Below are 19412 nucleotides of genomic sequence, written 5' to 3'. Positions count from 1 at the left end.
TCTTGAATCTTGTATTTTGCCCATCATTTAGAACTTAAGGGTTTTCCCTTGTTTTGATAAAGGAAATGTCCATGCCCCCTGCTTAAGATTTAACATACTTACTTTTTTTGGTAAAGCTTTATTAAAGTAGCTTGATTTATGACAACAGCCAATAGAACTCATTTTACTGGCATCACAAATGTTTAATCTCCAGCAAAGTAGCAGCCTCCAGTGGAAGCTGCGGCCTTCCATGATTGGCAGGATGCCTCTTGGGGGCTGAGTAGAGACTGCTTGCAAAGTGGTGACGAGAGCAAATTAAGTTAACATTCATTTAAAATTTATAAATTAGAAAAGGTAAGCATGGGTGACAATTACTTAATTCAGCCACGCTCTGACTTTGGTTCCCTAAGGCTTTTACTGGAATTTTATTGGAAATATTCTACCTGACTGGAAGTCAGTCACAGAGATGGAATAGGACTCAGATATCCTGAGGCCCAGTCCAGTGCCCTAACTATCAGACCAGGCACTCTTCCGCTTACTGGAAAAATTATCCCTGAAAACTTTTAAAATGTTAGTAGCTATGCAAGAGGTAAGAGTTTCCTTCTTGACCTGGAGAAGGTCTGGAGAGAGGGGCAGGGAAACTCAATTGCTCATTTTATTATGAGACACTTGTCTTCTCACACCTTTTGGATGAACTGCATCACACAGTTATTGAGATTTTTTTTTTTTTAATGTATGAGTTTCCTTTCTGTTTTGTGAAAGGGTGGGTATAAACAGAAGCCAAGAGTGATTTAGGCGAAGATAAGGGAGTCTTAAACTAGTTAATGCCTTTCGTTCACAATATTTCCCAATTTTACTTGAAGAATGAAAGAGTGCAGAGGAGGAATTAAAACTAAAGGGAACACTCACCACGGTTTTGGAGAGGGAAAGAGAATACGTTTTTAGCTTTCAAAGATCCCTTAACAAAAAAAAGTAGAGGATAGAAGCCGTTTTCTTTGCCATGTAATTCCCTAGAACACAGATGATGGAAAGTGAAGGAAATAGCAACAGTTTCTTAAACTACTGTGTCATATTGCCCATCATTTTAAAAAAAGCTACATAACAATTCCAGAATTGTAGCATGTTAAAGTAAAAACACTTGTACATATTGCTTTTGCAACATAATAAAATAATAATAGAAAAAACTTAATTTGGAAGCAGTTAAGGTTGCTACATATACAGCATATCTGACACAAACTCACAAAAGCAAGGAAACAAAAAGTTAATTTACCTAACAGAACCCATTCTCTACTCCTCCATCCACGGCATACACCACAGTACAGCACAGGCCATCCTTCACAACCTTAGCTCTGTTCCCTCTTTCATCCTTCCACACACGTCCTTTTACCAGGCTTTTCCCCCGGTACTAGTAAGAGGAAAATATTAGCTAATTAACAAAATATGCCATTTTATAATGAAAACACATTTTTTTCTTTCTTCATTTAAAAACAAACAAACAAAAAAACAACCAAAAGTGTTCATCAGAAAGCAGGTATTATTTTCAGACACACACAGCCATTTGGAACATATTTATAATGCATAACAACCGCACTCATTTGGCGTGAAATTGCTGAGGCAGATTGCTTGACAACAGGATGCTTTGCAGCTATTCAGTTCACATTCTAGTGAACAATGGGAGGTGTGGGATGGAAGAAAGCAGAGATTCCATTTGATACTATTTTAATTGGATAAGAGATTGATTTTCACTTACATTTGTATTATCTAAACATCTGTCAGTTTAATGGGGAAAGATATCAGAATGCTTCTTAAATAGTATTTGTAAATTGGGATTTTTGTACATTTAAACATTTCAAATGGCCATTAAAACTTATAACAATAATTGATAATGTTAATGTTGTTTGTTTTGCATTTTATTATGGTGATCTGATTCTGTCAGTTATAGAAATGTAAGCAGTAGATCCATGTTTTCCTACAGCATATTAAGTGTCTCTACTTGATCGTACAGTTCTTGCACACAAACTTATATTAACTAAAATGAACATTTGGGGTTAGCAATAGAGCTGGGCAACATTCTTGTGAAGCAATTTTTTTTGTCAAGAATGCATATTTGAGTTGATTGAAATTACTGAAAGTTTACATTTTGTAAACTTGCTAAATTGTTTTGTCTGGGGGAAAAAAAAAGAAAATAAAATTCTGAAAAAATCAAACTCTTTGGATATTTTTGTAACAACATTTTTGTTTTGATTCAAAACTGCTTTTTCTATTAAATTATACTTCCATTTGTATTAAAAACAAGTTTAAAAAAACATTAGAAATGAAACATCTTTTTGTTTGGGGTCAAATGAAACATTTCATTTGACCTCAAACAGAAAGTTACTAGAAAAATAAAAAAAATTTACTTTGGGAACCCTGAAATCTGTTTGGTTTTGGTTGAGCCACCAAGCCAAAAAAATCATTTACTCACACAACAAGGAATAGTGGACTGTATATTAGAGATGCCTGTAGTTATATAAATACGATTACTTTGTAATATGACAGCGATCCCTATAGTTCAGTTTACACAAACTCTCTTAACTTTAGCTCTTAGTCTCACATAGTCCTAACTTTCCGAAAAATTTACTGTTTCTTAGATTAAACTTTCCATGCTTAGCTTCCATTCAAAGATGAATATACTAATAAAAAAACCCTCACACATTTGGTTCCTTCTTTTCCGACAAGTATTTATATTACTAAGTAAGGGAGATTCCAGTTTTCTAGTGAGAGAAACATTTGCTTCTAGCCCTTCAGCTCTCTAGAGATGTTGGACTTTAAAACTGACTTTTTTGAACATTACAAGACTTTATTGGGTCTTTTAAAAAAAAAAAATTAAATTCAATATATTTTTCTTTGAAATGCATATACTTGGATTCATGATACTAAGGAAGTGTGGACCCCCAGATCCCTTTTCACAGTACTCCTTCCTAGGCAGTCATTTCCCATTTTGTATGTGTGCAACTGATTGTTCCTTCCTAAGTGGAGTACTTTTGCATTTGTCCTTACTGAATTTCATCCTATTTACTTCAGACCACTTCTCCAGTTTGTCCAGATCATTTTGAATTTGAATCCTCTAAAGCACTTGTAACCTCTTCTAGCTTGGTATCATCCGCACACTTGATAAGTGTACTCTCTATGCCATTATCTAAATCATTGATGAAGATATTGAACAGAATCAGACCCAGAAACTGATTCCTGCAGGACCCCACTTGATATGCTCTTCCAGCTTGACTGTGAACCACTGATGATTACTCTCTGGGAGTGGTTTTCTTATCACTTATGCAGCTACCTTATAGTAGCTCCATCTAGGTTGTATTTCCCATGAAATGGGGGGTTTGAAAATTGATCCCAATAATTAAGAGAACTAGAGAGTATTTTTAACTTTCTTAAAACTCTTTAAAATAGGTCTTTAGTAAAACAAGTTGCAATACGAATACTAGATGTTGTGGTTTTATATTTGCTTGAATTTGGAATGACCTGAACAAATTAACTTCTGGCTTCATCACCCATCAGTGGTGTGGATTTCATTCCGTTGAAATAACATTTTTCTGATAAACAGTAACAATGTGTTTGTGCTATACAAGATGTAGACATTATCCCTGCCCTAATCTTAAGAGAATGTCTACACTGCAATAAAAGCCTCACAGCACAGCTGCAGTTGGCCTGGGTCAGATGATTCAGGCTCTCAGGGCGGAGGGTGCAGGACGGTAAAAATTACAGTGGCTCCAGCCTGAGCCTGAACGTCTACACTGCAATTTTATAACCCTGCAGCCTGAGTCCCACAAGCCCGAGTCAGCTGACCTGGCTCTGGCACTTGATGCATCGTGTCTTTTATCGCACTGTAGACATACTCTAAAAGGAAAAGATCAGACAAGAAATTTCAGGGAGATGAAAAGATGGTGGTAATTCAGAGAATAAATAATTTCCATTTTGGATAAAAACGTCTTAGGACAAAACTGTGTGGAAGTTTAGGTCTGCAATGAGGAAGTTCCCCACTCTTAACAGTAACGGGAATGTGCTTAATAGTCAAGACTACTTCCACAGTCCAGCTTGTTTTATAGAATTTAACTATTAGTTTTATAGTATTCTAATTGGCCAAATCCCCCAGCAAGACATACCAACCAATTCTATAAAGTACAGAATTTAAAAGAACGGTCCTATAATTGTATAGCTTTAGAAAAGTTTAATTCTGCTTAAGCCATCTGATCAGAGAACCAGGGCACCCATCTACATCTCAGCTGAAGATTTCTTTCCTTGCCAGTAAAAGGGAAAGTCCGTAGAAGTCCAGATGGATACTATTTCTGAGTAGGTGTTTCATGTTCCTTCTGTTTCTATTAGGAGTCCTCCAGAAGGATATATACAATTTGTGGTTGTAGATCCTTTTACATATCTCACACAAACTGGTGACCTTTTTTGTTCAAATCTGGCTTAAAGACCACTTCTCAACAAATTAATCTGGCATCTGTACCATTTCCTACCATGCACATATTGAAAATAGACTAGCTTCTCTATAGACCCATGTGATCAGGGTCATAACAGGGTTTAATGCATTTGAAAACCTCTTCCAAAAAATCCCCCATGTTACAAGCTATTAATGTGGACATAACTAAGCTGCTTAAAGCTCCCTTTGATCTACTGGGTATGTGAACTCAAGTTTCGTACATGGAAGATGATTTTCTTGGTGGCTGTGTCTTCAGCTTGTTTAAGTCTCTAGTGACTTAATGACTTTACAATAAACTTGTCAAAATTAATTTGCTACAGACTTACCTTAAGGTGTTTCCAAAGGTGGTTATGGAGTTCCAGTGCAACTAGTTAGAGCTGTATGCATGCCCATCCTGAGGAAGCCCTTCCCCTCATGTTCTAAAGCTTTAGGCTTTTAACTGCAGTTGACTAAAGTTCTAAGGGAGCTTACTCAGATTTGTTTCACTTGGTGCTAATTGACTAACTTCTTAGAGTACCATGTCTAGAAGACTATTTTTCACTTTTCACTGCTACTGACTGGAAAGCTTAGCTCTTGAAGGTCATGTCGATGTCCATTATGTGTCAATTCAGTAGATTTGAAAGTAAATGGTCTTTTCAGCATATGTTTACCAAGCACTATTACTTAAGTGCATTCTCCAGAGACAAAATTGTAATTGGATTGGCTAATTGGTCTTTCTTTTTAAAAAAACAAAAATCCAACCCCCTACTTTCTCCACCAACTATTTTCAGTATATTGAGTGCCCAGACTTTCCACCTTGTTAGAGTTCAATTTATTTTAGGATGCTCTTTGATTTCCTTTGCCCACTATGGCATTCTTTTGAGAAATATCTTATTCCTGTAAACACGTGTGTCTGAGTGTAAAATATGAAAAGTTGTTGCTGTGTACTATTCTAAGCATATTTATCTATTCTGGTTTTGTCCTTTGGCAAGATCTCTGTTGTCTCCAAGAGTAGAAATCCATTAAGACAAGTATCTTTGAAGAAAAGTGTATTCCTCAACATGATATTGGTAGCAGTACCGGCCCTTAATAAATATGTTGTTATACAACTTCAAAAGGAGGAAGTGGGTGCTAAAGATTAAAGCTCATGGTTGAGTGTCAAGAGTTCTGGGTTCTCTTCCCAGCTCTGCCAACAGGAAAAGGGAATAAAAGCTATACTGGTAAAAGGCACTTCTATACCAGGATAACTGCATCCACACTAGGATTTGTTTTGTACTTGTATAACTATAATGGTATAAAAATAATACCCCTAACCAATATAGTTACACTATACTCAAAAATTATGTGTAGACCAGGCTTAAGTCTTTACAGATGCTTTCATTATGATAACTTCTAATGTTCCAGTTCAGTCTTCTTAAGATTTGCTATTGTTGAAATGGTGCAGCTAATTCTTGAGACCATATGTATCATAAAAAGAAATAAGGTTTAAATGTTTTTTTTAAAAAAAACATACAAAAGACCGGATATTCAGCAATTCCCATAGCAACTGTTACTCTACCTTCTTGTACACATGCAATATGATAGTCTTTCAAATGCAATTTCATGCCAGTTTTAGATTTTGTAAGCAGATATGTGGGGAAATAGCAGTCCTTGAAACTCTGCTTTTTTTCATCAGATTCACAGAACTATTTGAGATGCAGTTAAAATTGCAGTGCTTCAGTTTTCTTCCTTTTTTGCTTCATGGAAACAATGGATAGCCTTAGTGCAATATTGTCACTACATTCTACTTGTCTTCATCCTAGATTTGCTTAACCAAATAAGCAACCTTTCAAAACTGGCCCTAGAAATTTGTCGCACATTGTTAAAACATTACATTTACCTTGCAAAAGTGTAAGGTTTTAAAAACCCTGTGTGTTCTTCAAGTTCTTCCCTTTCATGCTTTAAAGGATGTTTTATTGGCATTGATGAGGGTGTGTGGCTAGGGAGGAACAGTCCCTGTGTATAGGGAATGAGTGAATAAAGACATATGTTGGCATTGTTGACCTGAATTTGATGGATTAGTTCTTATGGCTTGCCACTGATAGCATCTGGACCAGAAGATTTATAGGTTCTTGTCCAATTCAGACTACAGAGTTCAAGAACTCAGAGAGTTGTATATCGGGAGAGGACTCTCGGGGTGCTTGGCAAGAACGCGTACACTGAGGACAATACCAAATTGATAAAATAAGAAATGCAATGAAACTTATAACTGCAAAACAGTAAAAGAATTCCAAAACTCCTGGTAGTAACATTTCTATTATAAGTACCTTAACCTAACATACTCAAACCCTTCCTTGAAGACCCAGTAATAGGAGGTGAAGGACCAGCCTCGCTCCTGGCATGCCCGATTATGCAATGGTGCTGGCTTCCCCAATGGTTAGGAATGTTGAGTAGTTATACTATACTGCACAAGCTGAGCTGATAGCGTGATAGAAGAAGAAAAGAACCAACTCCAAAGCAGCTACAAGAAGAAGATTTAAGAAAAGAACTCACTAACTTAACTCTCTTACAAGGTATTTTATAGGATCCTGACCTATGTAATTCAGGTCCAACCTACTATACCCAAATCTTGTTTCCGTACCCTAAGAAATTTATGGGTACCCTTCTCCTATAGGTTAGTGGATTATGACACTTACTTTCTAAATATATTAATAAGGATTATCTCACTCCAAAACTGCCAACCTAGGCTCTCTTGATGACCTTGAGTTGTGGTGTACCCTGCGGTTACCAACTGGTTGTAGAAGCTGGATAAACCTGTGATGTGGATAGTTCCTCCCTTTGGTTCCCCAAAGTTCAGGGACCATTCTTATCTGTGCCAAAGGTTGCCAGCTTTTATGCTGACATAGTTATAACTAATTCTGATTTTTACTATATAGCACATCTTACTGGATCTTACAGGCCCGTAGGCTTCTTGCATTTCAGCAAAACTTATTAGGAAACACATGCCTCAACACATCCTAAATTCCAAGGAATTAATACTGATAAAATATAAGAATAAAATGGATTAACTTCAGAAAAAGAAACATATTTTTAATACTGCTGGCTGGATTAGTAGGCTATAATAGCTAGCAAAATAATCCTATGGGCTACAGGTCACACTGAAATTGTGCCACAGACAACTAGGTAAGGTTCAAAAGTCCCGACAAGGCTGCCAGTTTTTAAGCAAAACAGAAAATAGTCTGTGAATTGCTGTTCCACAGAAAATTATATACAATAAACATAGTTGCCTTTTTGTAGCTTTACTATGCTATATACTGACTCATTTGTCCTTGGATGGTATTTTCTTATACCATTCTTCTGTTATGAATGTAAATACATGGGTGGAGTGAGATTTTACTTTTTATAAATTGTTTTTCACTTGGAAATAGTACATATAATTCCCACTTCCCCCATGTATCCCATTTGTTTTATGACATTTTTTACAGACTGTTTCATGGAATAAACTGTTAAAAACTTTGGTATAGCTTGTCTTACTGTTACAGCAGGTGGAGTGATACAGCTCAATATTGGCAAAGGAATATAGATTTAGTAAAAATGCATCCTGGGCTGGTGGAAAGCTGTTGCCATCTAATAGCTGTTCAGTGATCTCTGTGAAATGAGTGGGTCGCAGTCCATTTCCTAGTGCATATATTAGCATACCAAAAAGTGTCACCACAATTAACATTAGTTAGCACTGTTGTTGGCAGTTCCAGTGGACACTTTAAGGATTGATTGGGAATGGAGACTGAAATACAGACTTGAATATAGAAGTGACCTCTTCAGGCTTAGATGAGGCATGTTGGCAGGACAATGTAGAGAAGCTCTATATAGAGAATTTCTGTCTCCAGAGCTTCCAAACTGGCACCTGTCATGAACACAAACTTCTCTACTCTATGTAAGAGGATAATTGGTCTTCATGCCCATCCTTATTCTTTCTGAGAGACAGTAATGGTGACAGTAAAGATAGTAACCCATGCAAAGTGAGATGGTCCTGAACTGCTCTTAATTAACTGCCTTTTTATAAGAAATAAACATTGTAAGCAAAATTATTGAATTACTTCAAAAGAAGCTCCATTAAAGTCATTAAAACATCTTCATACTGTGAAGGACATAGCATTTACTCTATGTAACAGTTTTGTAACTGAGCACAGTTAGTACATTATCCAAATACCTTAATTTTATCATCTATATATGACATCACAGTTAGTGATAATAACCATATCCTGAAATCTGAGACTAAAGGCTTCTGAATCTGATGCTATGGACAGTACTATAGTAATTACTGAGTTAACACAAAGCAGTTTCATGTTGGCTGGTAATTAATATAATGTGAAATGTCTTCTGCTGTCTCTTGTTACATGTCATCCAACTAACATGACCATGTTTCAGACTTAAGTATGGGACATATAACCACATTTCCCCCCTCCCCCCCCCCCCCCGCTTCCCTACCTCCTTGCTTTCAGAACAGGTTGTATTTACCTTTTGGCATCCGCGTTATTGTGCATTATGTTGTGATAGCTGGGCCTACAAATATACCCTAATTGTCAGCTCAACAATTAAAAGTAAGTGAAAGTTCATAAACTGTCACAATGTCCTGTTATATAAAATTATTTTTAAAAGATGCAAGAAGATGACAAAAAGACTAAATTAATTGAAATAGAAAGTATTTTACTGATACCATTTAAGTATGGTGTTAAGCTTATGACCACTCCCACCCATGTCAACTAACTTCTTCACTTCCCCCCAAAAGCACAGTTATTACCATCGTTGATACCACAAAAGACTGTAAAACAAGGGTTTTTCCCCTCCAAAATTCTCTCCAGCTAAAGCAAAAGGGAACAAAGGATGTTAAAAGGAATGCCTTATTTAATACTTCACATTTAAAATGCTTTAACTGTTTTTTCTTTCTTTTCTTTCATCTTTTATAAAAGGTTAAAAGGATTTTTTTTTAATGGTGTGTTAGCCATGGTACTAAAGCTGACATCTCTGTATTCCAAACCTTGTTAAAAACTGTTTAATATTGGATAGTGATTGGGTTATATTAATAACTTTGATTCTTTAGACTACTATTAATAAATCAGCTCTCATTTCCATTCTCTAGGCTGTTAAAATAGTCCCTGCTCCCTTTTAAAGATCTGTCTCTCTCAATGCTTATTCCTAGTCACAGTTCCAAGTCTTAACTTATTTATTATTACTATACTGTCACAATCCTCTGCCCTGCATTTTATGTTACTTTGGCTTTACTAATTACATCATCCTCTAGACTCACTCACTCACACTTGGTGTTTACCTTTTTCTGTTTTCCTACAACACGATGTGTGTGTGGCTTAAAAAAGTGCTGGTTTCCCCTTCTGCTACAGTATGCTCGTGTTTCTTTTCAAGGAGTTAGTTTATGCAGTATGTGATTATTACCAAGTTAACAGGAAGCACTTTATTGTACTGGAAATGTGCTTGTGGTCCTCTCAGTCATGTATGACTTTTCTACTTTTAAATTCTTCTCATATTATCAATTGCTCTCAACTCAACTTCCCATCTATAATCCCTTTCCCATTTTACCATAGTCTTCTCCTTTGTGTCCTTAAAGAAGGCTTAGAATCCTCAGCTTCCTCTCTCCCACTTCCTTGTCATACAAGCAATTCCTTGTTCAATTAAATTATATTGAATTTCTAGAGGTAGGTGAAGTGGTGGGCTCAGGAAGGGAGTCAGAAGTTGAAGTGGCCATGTTCGTTGTGGAAACATGAATGGGACGTAACCCTTTAGAATACCTAGATCTGCATAATTGCTATACAATATTTATGCAGATCTCTGCACTCCAAGTTGTTGTCTCTCAGTTTCTGGCCAGCGTGCAAATCCCTGAATTCTGATAAATAACTCTGCTGTCATTATGCAAATCATACACCACCAAAGGTCAGGGAATTGCATAAGTGAGAAATAAACATCCAGTTATGGTTTTGCAGTTGTATAACATCCTTACTGTTTGCCATGGGTGAGTCTGTGCCAGTATAATTCCTGGTAAATAGACTCTTCACTTCTCAAAATAGCAAAATTTTCATGTATGCTGTGCTTGTATGTGTATATATAAATTACACTTTATAATAGCTATTAAACCTGTGATATCCAGCCAATCTGGTATAAACAGGACAATAGTGTCCATACTAATTGTTTACATAGTTTCCCAATAGGAGGAATCCACTAATTGCTAATGTTATTTCAGTTGCACATTCATTAAGTTTACACTAAAGAGTCAATTTTGAAAAACTTTTTATTCTATCACTAAAATATGGTGCTCCTGAATTATATCTGTTCATATTGTAGGCTGTCTCATTTACAGTGTACCCGAGACTGCCACTCGTCTTTGATTTGCATGTTGAAGCTATTCATAATATGATTTATGAAAATAGGGCCCTATATTTGGCACCATGGGCAGTGCATTTTGGGGGGAGTGATTGTCATTCTCTGGTGGCTAAAATCTGTTGCCACTTCCACCATAGTGTTTTTTCATAAGCAGTAATAACCGCACAGAAATGTTGTACTTGTGATCTTATTGATTACAGTAAGTAGATGATTCTTTCATTTTCCTGTTGATGCATTGCTGCCTTCCCACAGCAATAATTTCAAAACTGTTTAGCTTCTAAGTGTTTTCTCCCCATTAGTGTTTGTAAACTACATTTTGGGCAAAGCCTGTTGGAAGCTCTCTACATTCAGATTTGGTGAGTCACACTTAGCTGAAATCCATACTACCAGACTAATACTAATTGAACTATTCCTTCTAGCTAAGTCTGCAATGGCCTGGACTTTGTGCTGTAAACAAGGCAGGGTACTATATAATTTTTATCTCAAATTGAACATTCTTGTTTTGTATCATGTGTAACAGTGACATTGCTGAATGAAATATAAAAAGTACATTTTGACTCCCAAATTCCCTGGTCTAATGACGTTTTAGCGCTTTTTAAAAATCAACTTGAATATAAATATTGAATAGAATTGTCCAAAGGAATTTTCAAATAAATGTTTATATTTTATGACCAACTTTTATCACCACTATATATTTTAAAATGAGGAAATTGGTCTTATTTCATTCATATGGGAAAAATGCATATGGTTTTCTATTTAAATCTATTGTGTGTTATGATTTTATTAATTTGGGATTTAAAAAAATAAACAGGCCCTTCAGGGTTGATTTTAATCATGTTTATATTATAGCATTTCAGTGTTTGTTTTACCCATTTCCGGCCTCAGTCAGCTGTCCCAACTAGATAAGCACTCGCCTGCTGCATTATCTTTTATAGCTTAATTTTAATTGTTTATATTAGTAACCCATGAGTTCCTTAATATCATAATCCACTTTCTGTGATGTTTGCTTGAATAATTTTTTTGCATGGCAGCATCAAGTTCTGTTCAGATTATTTTAGACCAATTAGTTTGGGAATATTTTACATCTTGTAAAAGGACTCATTTATTTTTGGGTTATTTTAATATGATACTTGAAAAGCTCTTTACTGTAACACTCACTTGCACACATGAAGCTTATTTTGTTATCATTTTGTTGTCATTCAGTTTATTTTCCATAACACTAAATAATTAAACAACATTTTGAATAAAAATGTATATACAGTGTAGTTCCTCAGCTTCTCTGTGTCATTTCATTTTTTCTGTATGCATTTTGTTAGTCAGCATATCAGAAAACCTGAGCATTGTTGTCACTAAATATCTATCTTTAGGTCATTTTATAAAAGTCTTTTCTGAGAAATTTAGGGTGTGTGTGTGTGTGTGTGTGTGTATGTATATAATATTAGTACTTTCATGTTTTTAATGGTATAAATATGACATCCACCGTCCCATATAGTAAATGTGTAAATAAATAAGATAGTAACACTAGTAAGGCCAGTGTAGCAACGCTGCATAACCTGATGAGAGAGGGGGTGTCTTTCAATTAGGTTAGCTTAAGGCTACAAGATGGTGAGCTAACACCACTTCTGACATGTTAGCCTGCATTTTAACAGTGCTTTTCAAACATGCCAAGTTATCATGATTGGAAAAATGCACCCATTTTGCTTGTTGAGACATGCCCATTTATTGATGTTGCTTGTGTAAGGAATGTAATGTTGGACCATAGTCTGGATGAGACAATAGAGGAAATTAGAAATTAAGCAATTCTAGTGCAGTAGCCTGGTACTCTTAAGTACTTAGAGGGAGGAAAATAAACAGTCTGAAATGAAAATGTGTATTAAAAATTAAGTATAAATTTCAATTGCATTCATAATTATGGCATTCTTGATAGTAATGGTATAATTGTCTATATCGTGTTCCATTATAACCCAGTTTCCACACATACATAGCTCCATGATATTTTTTCCTTTGAAATGGTGATAAAGCATGGAATTGGGAGGGGGGGGGGAGGAAAATACAAGGAAAATCGCTCATGTTCTTGGTATTTTTACTCACTAATAACTTACAGGGATGAACCAAAACATTCTCAACTTATTTTGTGGGTAAAGTACATTTTGAGGAAGGTTGTTTCATATTTGAAAGGAATAAGTGATAAACAATTGAAAATCAATTGTGAGCATGCTCATTGTGTAGCTATTACGATTTTTGAAGTCTAATGAAACCTGTTTTCCATTATGATCTCACAATATATATTTTGTCTGCCTAGCCAGGGACTGTTGTTACTCTCATTCTGCTACTGGGACAATTTGCAGGAACGTGATTGTAAATGTCCCAAAAGCTGAGGAGGGGAACAAGCAAAATCTCCAAAATGTCTAATTTAACGTTAGGCTAAAAGACAAACAAACGCAAAATTCAGTTATAGAAAATTAATATCTTGCTGGTTGAAGGGGATTTGAGCAGTTGTTTGTTTTTGCTACATTTGTAATTGGTTGTACATCCTAACTTTTGCATTTTAAAAACAACCTTTTGCCATTAGGAAAAATACAACCCGTTATATGCTTTGCTACCCAGCCTTGCAGAAAACTTTCTCCAGCAGCAAAGGTTTGAACTATGAGTGATTCATCAATATGAAAACTGGGACCCATAAATCACCACTGGTGCAGCATAACTGTATTGAAGCAATAGCAATGATGGATTCTGTAGTTTAGAAAAGACTCGGTGGATTTTTATCGCCATGTTGTCAAACCTTGCTCATAGTATAGAGCAGAGGTGGGCAAACTATGGCCCACAGGCCACGTCCAGCCCGCAGGACCATCCTGCCCAGCCCTTGAGCTCCCGGCCCCTCCCCTGCAGCCACACCGCCACAGATGCAGCGCTCTGGGCGGTGGGGCTGTGAGTTCCTGCCGAGCAGAGCGGCAGCGTATCTAGCTCCGGCCTGGCAGTGCGGCTGCCAGACATGCTGCTCTGAGTGGCATGGTAAGGGGGCCAAGGCTGGGGGGTTGGATAAGGGACGGGGGATCCTAGGGGGCAGTCAGGGGACAGGGAGCAGGGGTCGGTTGGATGGGGTGGAGGTTCCGTGCGTGCGGGGGTCAGGGAATGGGGAACAGGGGGGGTTGGATAGGTATGGGGTCCTGTGGGGCCTGTCAGGGGGTGGGTGACTGAGAGCAAGGAGGTTGGATAGGGGGTGGGATTCCGGGGGTTGGTTGGGGTGGGGGTACTGGGAGGGGGCGGTTAGGGGACAAGGAGCAGGGGGGGTTGGATGGGTCGGAGGTTCTGAGGGGGCTGTTTGGGGAGGCACAGCCTTCCCTTCCCGGCCCTTCATACAGTTTTGCAACCCCAATGTGGCCCTCAGGCCAAAAAGTTTGCCCACCTCTGGTATAGAGGCAGCCTAAATGTTAACAGTAAGCATAACCAACTGTCTTTCATTTTTTACCCGAATCCTACAATATCATTTATACTTTGGTATTTTGGCTGGGTTTTGTTCTAAATTCATTCAAAGAGATGAAGAAATGGTACATGTAGTTTGAAGATGACCCCCTTCCCATCAACCAAAAAATCTGCTATCAAGGGAATGATGCAGCTCTCCTCCAGTAGGATGATGACCTTGAATGAGGCCGCCACCTCAGATGAGTAATAACAGGAAGGGTGGAAATTTCCCCTCAGACCAGCTCTCTTCCCTTCCCCCCCGCCCGCCAACTCTTACCTTAAAGAATTGGTCAAGCCAGTATGCAGCCAGGCCCAGTGCTAGTCCATCTTCCCTCCAAATGTTGCACCAGGAAATTCCAGTTCCAGGCCTAAACAGCCCCCAACTATGCAGTTACAGATCATGAATCTTATTAGGAGCACTCCCCATTCTGTACTTCGCATGAATACTCTCCACCCTGCCCACAATACCAAACAGAAGTGGCAGAGCAATTGTCTGCCATATACCTAGAGTTTTTTGGCTTCTATTACAGATTGACCTTTCTTCCCATGGATGGGAAATTTGTGATCCATGGCCACCTGCATTGTAAATATTTTGGAAGGGCACAGATATGTTCTGTTGGGCTGAGTTCTCAGTATAGTTTTGAAATACAATGCTCCAAACTATTCTATGATGCATTAAAATTTCAGAAAGCAAATTTAAATGCATTTAGCCATTTCAGTTTATATCATATACTGTGTGTGTGACTTCATTTTGCAATATGCAGATATCAGAATAGTTTTATAATTTTTGGGATTTATTCATAAAAAAATTCAAGTTGTATATTGTAGCCATTCAAATCAATATGAACAGGTTTGGATGACCTACTAATTATTGAATTTATATCACTTTTGTAGAATGGCTAATTGTTTAAATCCCTTGATGTTTAAATATAGTTTTTCAAAACTATAAATGTTTTTTTCCTGCACAATTACTCCCTTTAATTAGAATTACTATAGCTTATGTGCATCACCCCTTCCAACACCTATGAAGGATTTGTGTGGCGTCATAATTTTAAAATATTCTTTGCTATCTGGAATAATGTTGCATGGCATATGTGCTTAGAATTTTATCTTGGCTATGTCTTCTTAAAGGTATTTTTTTAGGGTTGTTTGAAATGTCTGAACTACATTCTTAAAAAAAAATGCGGGGAGAGTGCAAAGGGAAAAACATAAAAATCTACATTTTCCTTATTTCTGAATCTAAATTTAATTTCTGTTCCATGACAAAAGTACCAACAATTCTCTTCTGTGTTTACATGCAGCCAGGAGCTATGGGCGGAGAAGAGGTAAATAAAATAAAATAAAAATGTGTTAAAGGTTTTGCCTGCCAACTTAAGGATGTGGGAGAAACAGATATTTAGTGCTGTTCATGTTATGACAATATAATAATTTTTCAATCTCTTTGGTTCATCAGTTGCCATAAATATCTCAATTGATTTTTTTTTTACTTTGTTTTCAAAATAAAGCTCTTAATTCTCATAATTTAAAACAGTAAATGATGATTTCTAACCAGTAGCTTACATTTTTAAGCAACAAACTGGATCTTAGGTTATTTACGTGTTCTGTGATTGATATGCTGCTTTTAATATTGTTTAGTGGTCCAAAGGGGAAATAAGTTCAAATTCTCATTGTATTTTTTGAAAATGTAATGTTAACTGGTTCATTGATAAGCTTCAAAAGGAACACTTTTCTGCATTAGTGAGATTTGTTTTCTTTCAGTAAATAAATAAATTTGATTGTCTCAATCAAGATACTGTCATTGCCCACACTGGTCATCTTTCTTAGTATTACATATCTGTAATTAAACAAATGAAGGAAAACTTGATTAAATTTAAACACTTGTATTACATCTCAACATTCAGGAAACTTTTTTCTACTTTGAAACTGAAAATAATTTGCAAAGATAGTACATCTATCATAAAGTGCTGCTACATATTTATTCTTTGTGGACAATTTCAAGCTTGTTAACCACCCAACCCTGACCCCCCTCTCCCCCGTACCTTTAATTTACCCTGTATGTAGATACACAGTGCTGTTGTGCCATGAGATGTATTACATTGTAACTATCTTGTGCCTCCTATAAAGAGCTAATGCTGTGTGTCTAGTATAAAGCTTTTTAAAAAATCAACTAAACAGAAGCTCTTAAGTTTATATGAGCTTATTGATTGATCCTAGGATGGTTTCAAATTTTTTTGTGTCTTGATGAATTGCTAATTCAAACCCTACACATGCGGTATAAGAGAAGACCAGACACATGAGTCAGATGACAATGGTACACATAGTAATTTGAGTGAGAGCTGACAACTTCAGTGTTTGTAGATTCTTGAAATAAGAACACTGCTATAGGACAATGACTTTCAATTTTTTTAAGTGAATTTAAAAGTCATGAAAATGAGCAATTAATATCAATGGTACTAGTCAACAATAATGAAATTAGACTGCTGGTAAGGAACTGTAATTCTGAGGCTTGAAGTATTGATTTATTCCAGTTCCAGGGTTTGAACCACCTTTTTACTTAGCTAAACTTTCAGAAATTTGAATGACCTTTTAAAAACCATTTTTTCTCTTTATTTAGAAAATCTTTTAAGGGAAAATATAGATTTAAAAAAAAATCTACAACAGCAGTTAAAATATTTTTTTTAAATGGCTTATTGAATATAAGATACAATGCTGCGGATTGTAGATTTTGGCACCTATAACTTGCAAATACTCTTTATTTTTGATTACATGACACTGAAATAATTTAAAAATGCATTTTAGTTCTGTCTAGGCAGTGAAATATATCACTGACTATATCATGGTGGAGTATTTTATTTTATTGGGTGCAATCCAGAGTTTTGCATTACATTGTGAAAAAAACTGAAGACTTAGGTGGACAGATCAGAGGCTAGACAGGTATATAGATTGCATGAGCTTGTGATTTGAAATTATGTAGGGAGACAATCTTGGCCATAGAATGTGATTACATTTAAAGCTGGAATTTTTAGTAGGTTTTAATAACTAAGTATCCATCTTGCATTTTTAATTTAATATCTTTGTCCTCCAGGGAAAAAATCTCTAGTTAGGTGGGCAATATGTCAACATGATAAACCCTTCAGTGCATTCATTCACTGCCACAGTACTCCTAGTCTGTTATACAACCATTGTAATTAACATAGGCATAAAACAAGGGTATGGAACTATGGGCCCCATCTATGCATGTCAGCACTGGGAATGCAGAAGAAAGTTAATCTTTTAAAATTGAGGAGAACCCTCCCAAAATTATAGCAATTAAAACTTAGCCCCCAAAAAAGTCACTTTGATACCATTAACCACTCTTGTATCTCCAGGCAGAAATTTCAATTTACATGTCTTATTAGGTGAGTGAAAATCCTAGAATGTGGCACTAACTATGGTGACTGTGTGACAGGGTATACAATTAAAGCACTATAAAACTTACAGTAAAGGCAAAAAAAAAAAAAAAAAAAAGACCCAAGTTCTAACAGTTGTGACTCCCAATATCCTTTCTTCACCTAAAAGATCTTTCTTCATCCCATCTCAGTTTCTTCCCATGTGAAATACTCATATTGTAATTGGTGGAGTAAAGAACTGTTTATTTTTGTTAATGAATCTTGCTCTTTAGATTTCTCCTGAAATTTGCATCCATTTTTTTCTGTCTTAGTCAACTGCCATATAAAACTATAAATCACCACATTATATTAGATGTTTATGCTTTTTCAGAACTATGAATTCATATATATAGGAAATTGCTTTAAGCATTGAGCTGTCTTATACTTATAAAACTTTTCTGCAGAGGCTATTTTATTTATATATAAAAATATATAGATAAAAGCTTTTAATGAACCCTCTCAAAATTATAGCAATTAAAACTTAAGTTTCTGATCTATTATTAGAGAGACAAAGTGGGTAAGTTAATATCTTTTATTGGACCAACTTCTGCTGGTGAAAGAGACAAGCTTTCGAGCTATACAGCGTTCTTCATGTCTGGGAAAGATACTCAGTGTCACAACTAAATACAGTAGAATCTCAGAGTTACAAACACCAGAGTTATGAACTGACTGGTCAACCACACACCTCATTTAGAACTGGAAGTACACAATCAGGCAGCTGCAGAGGTGCACAAAAAACCAAAAGCAAATACAGTACTGTGTTAAACATAAACTACTAAAAACGAAGGAGAAAGTTTAAAAAAAAGATTTGGTAAGGTAAGGAAACAGTTTCTGTACTTGTTTTATTTAAATTAAGATGGTTAAAAGCAGCATTTTTCTTCTGTATAGTAACTTCAAAGCTGTATTAAGTCAGTGTTCAGTTGTAAACTTTTGAAAGCGCAATCATAATGTTTTGTTCAGAGTTACGAACAACCTCCCTTCCCGAGGTGTTCATAACTTTGAGGTTCTACTGTACAAGGTTGAACAGCTTGTTTAGTATAAGGAATTCACCTTGAATGGTCTCTTCCAATATGTTAAGCAAGCAGTTAATACCTATGCAGTCTCGGAGAAAGGAGAGTTAAGTGGGTTATAAAGTGTTGTAATGAGCCATAAATCCAGTATTGTTGTTAAGGCTCATCTTTCGAAGGGGTTGTGCAGGTTTCTTTTGAGGACGAGGACAGATATGTCAGATATAGAGTGATCATTTGTGAAAAGTGTTTGCCTATCGGTGATAGTGTTTTTGTCTTAATTTTCTGTTTGAGTTAATTCGAGAGCATTGTGATTGTCTCGTTTCACCCACATAGTTATTGGGGCATTTAGTGCACTGGATGAGGTATTCCACATTTTGTGACAGACATGTGAGGTGTAAACTGCCCGCTTCACATGTAAGAGACCATTCAAACATATTAACTTCTTATGCTAAGCAATCTGATCCACCTTGTACTTAGCTGTGACAGATTACCTTTCCCAGACCTGAACAAGAGCTCTGTGTAAGCTCAAAAGCTTCTCTCTCTCACCAACTGAAACTTGGCCAATAAAAGATACTACTTTGCCAACCTTGTGTCTCTCATATCCTGGGACCAACACAGCTACAACAACACAGCAAACAGTGGAAGATATCCTTTATTTTTGGTTAACATTTTATGTTTTGGCAGCTCCTAGGGGCCAGTGAAGTCAGG

At 36.4% G+C, this 19412-nt stretch overlaps 1 protein-coding gene across 5 annotated transcripts in view; it reads left to right on the top strand.

The window, feature by feature from the left end:
• The window catches only part of CPEB3 (cytoplasmic polyadenylation element binding protein 3), a 166804-nt gene that overhangs the window by 90597 nt on the left and 56795 nt on the right, over window positions 1-19412 (top strand). For 2 of the 5 annotated variants that reach the window (XM_065407241.1, XM_065407239.1), the window contains exon 4: window positions 15568-15591. The exons of the other annotated variants lie outside the window; for them this stretch is intronic. In XM_065407241.1, coding sequence (XP_065263313.1) covers window positions 15568-15591 — 24 coding nt within the window. The remainder of the gene's footprint in view (window positions 1-15567; window positions 15592-19412) is intronic. 5 annotated transcript variants of the gene reach the window in all.

This window comes from Emys orbicularis, chromosome 7 (genome assembly GCF_028017835.1).
Source record: "Emys orbicularis isolate rEmyOrb1 chromosome 7, rEmyOrb1.hap1, whole genome shotgun sequence".
In the NCBI taxonomy this organism is placed as follows: domain Eukaryota; kingdom Metazoa; phylum Chordata; order Testudines; family Emydidae; genus Emys; species Emys orbicularis.
The sequence above is the reverse complement of the archived record's forward strand: the minus strand, read 5'-3'. Positions and strand labels throughout refer to the sequence as shown.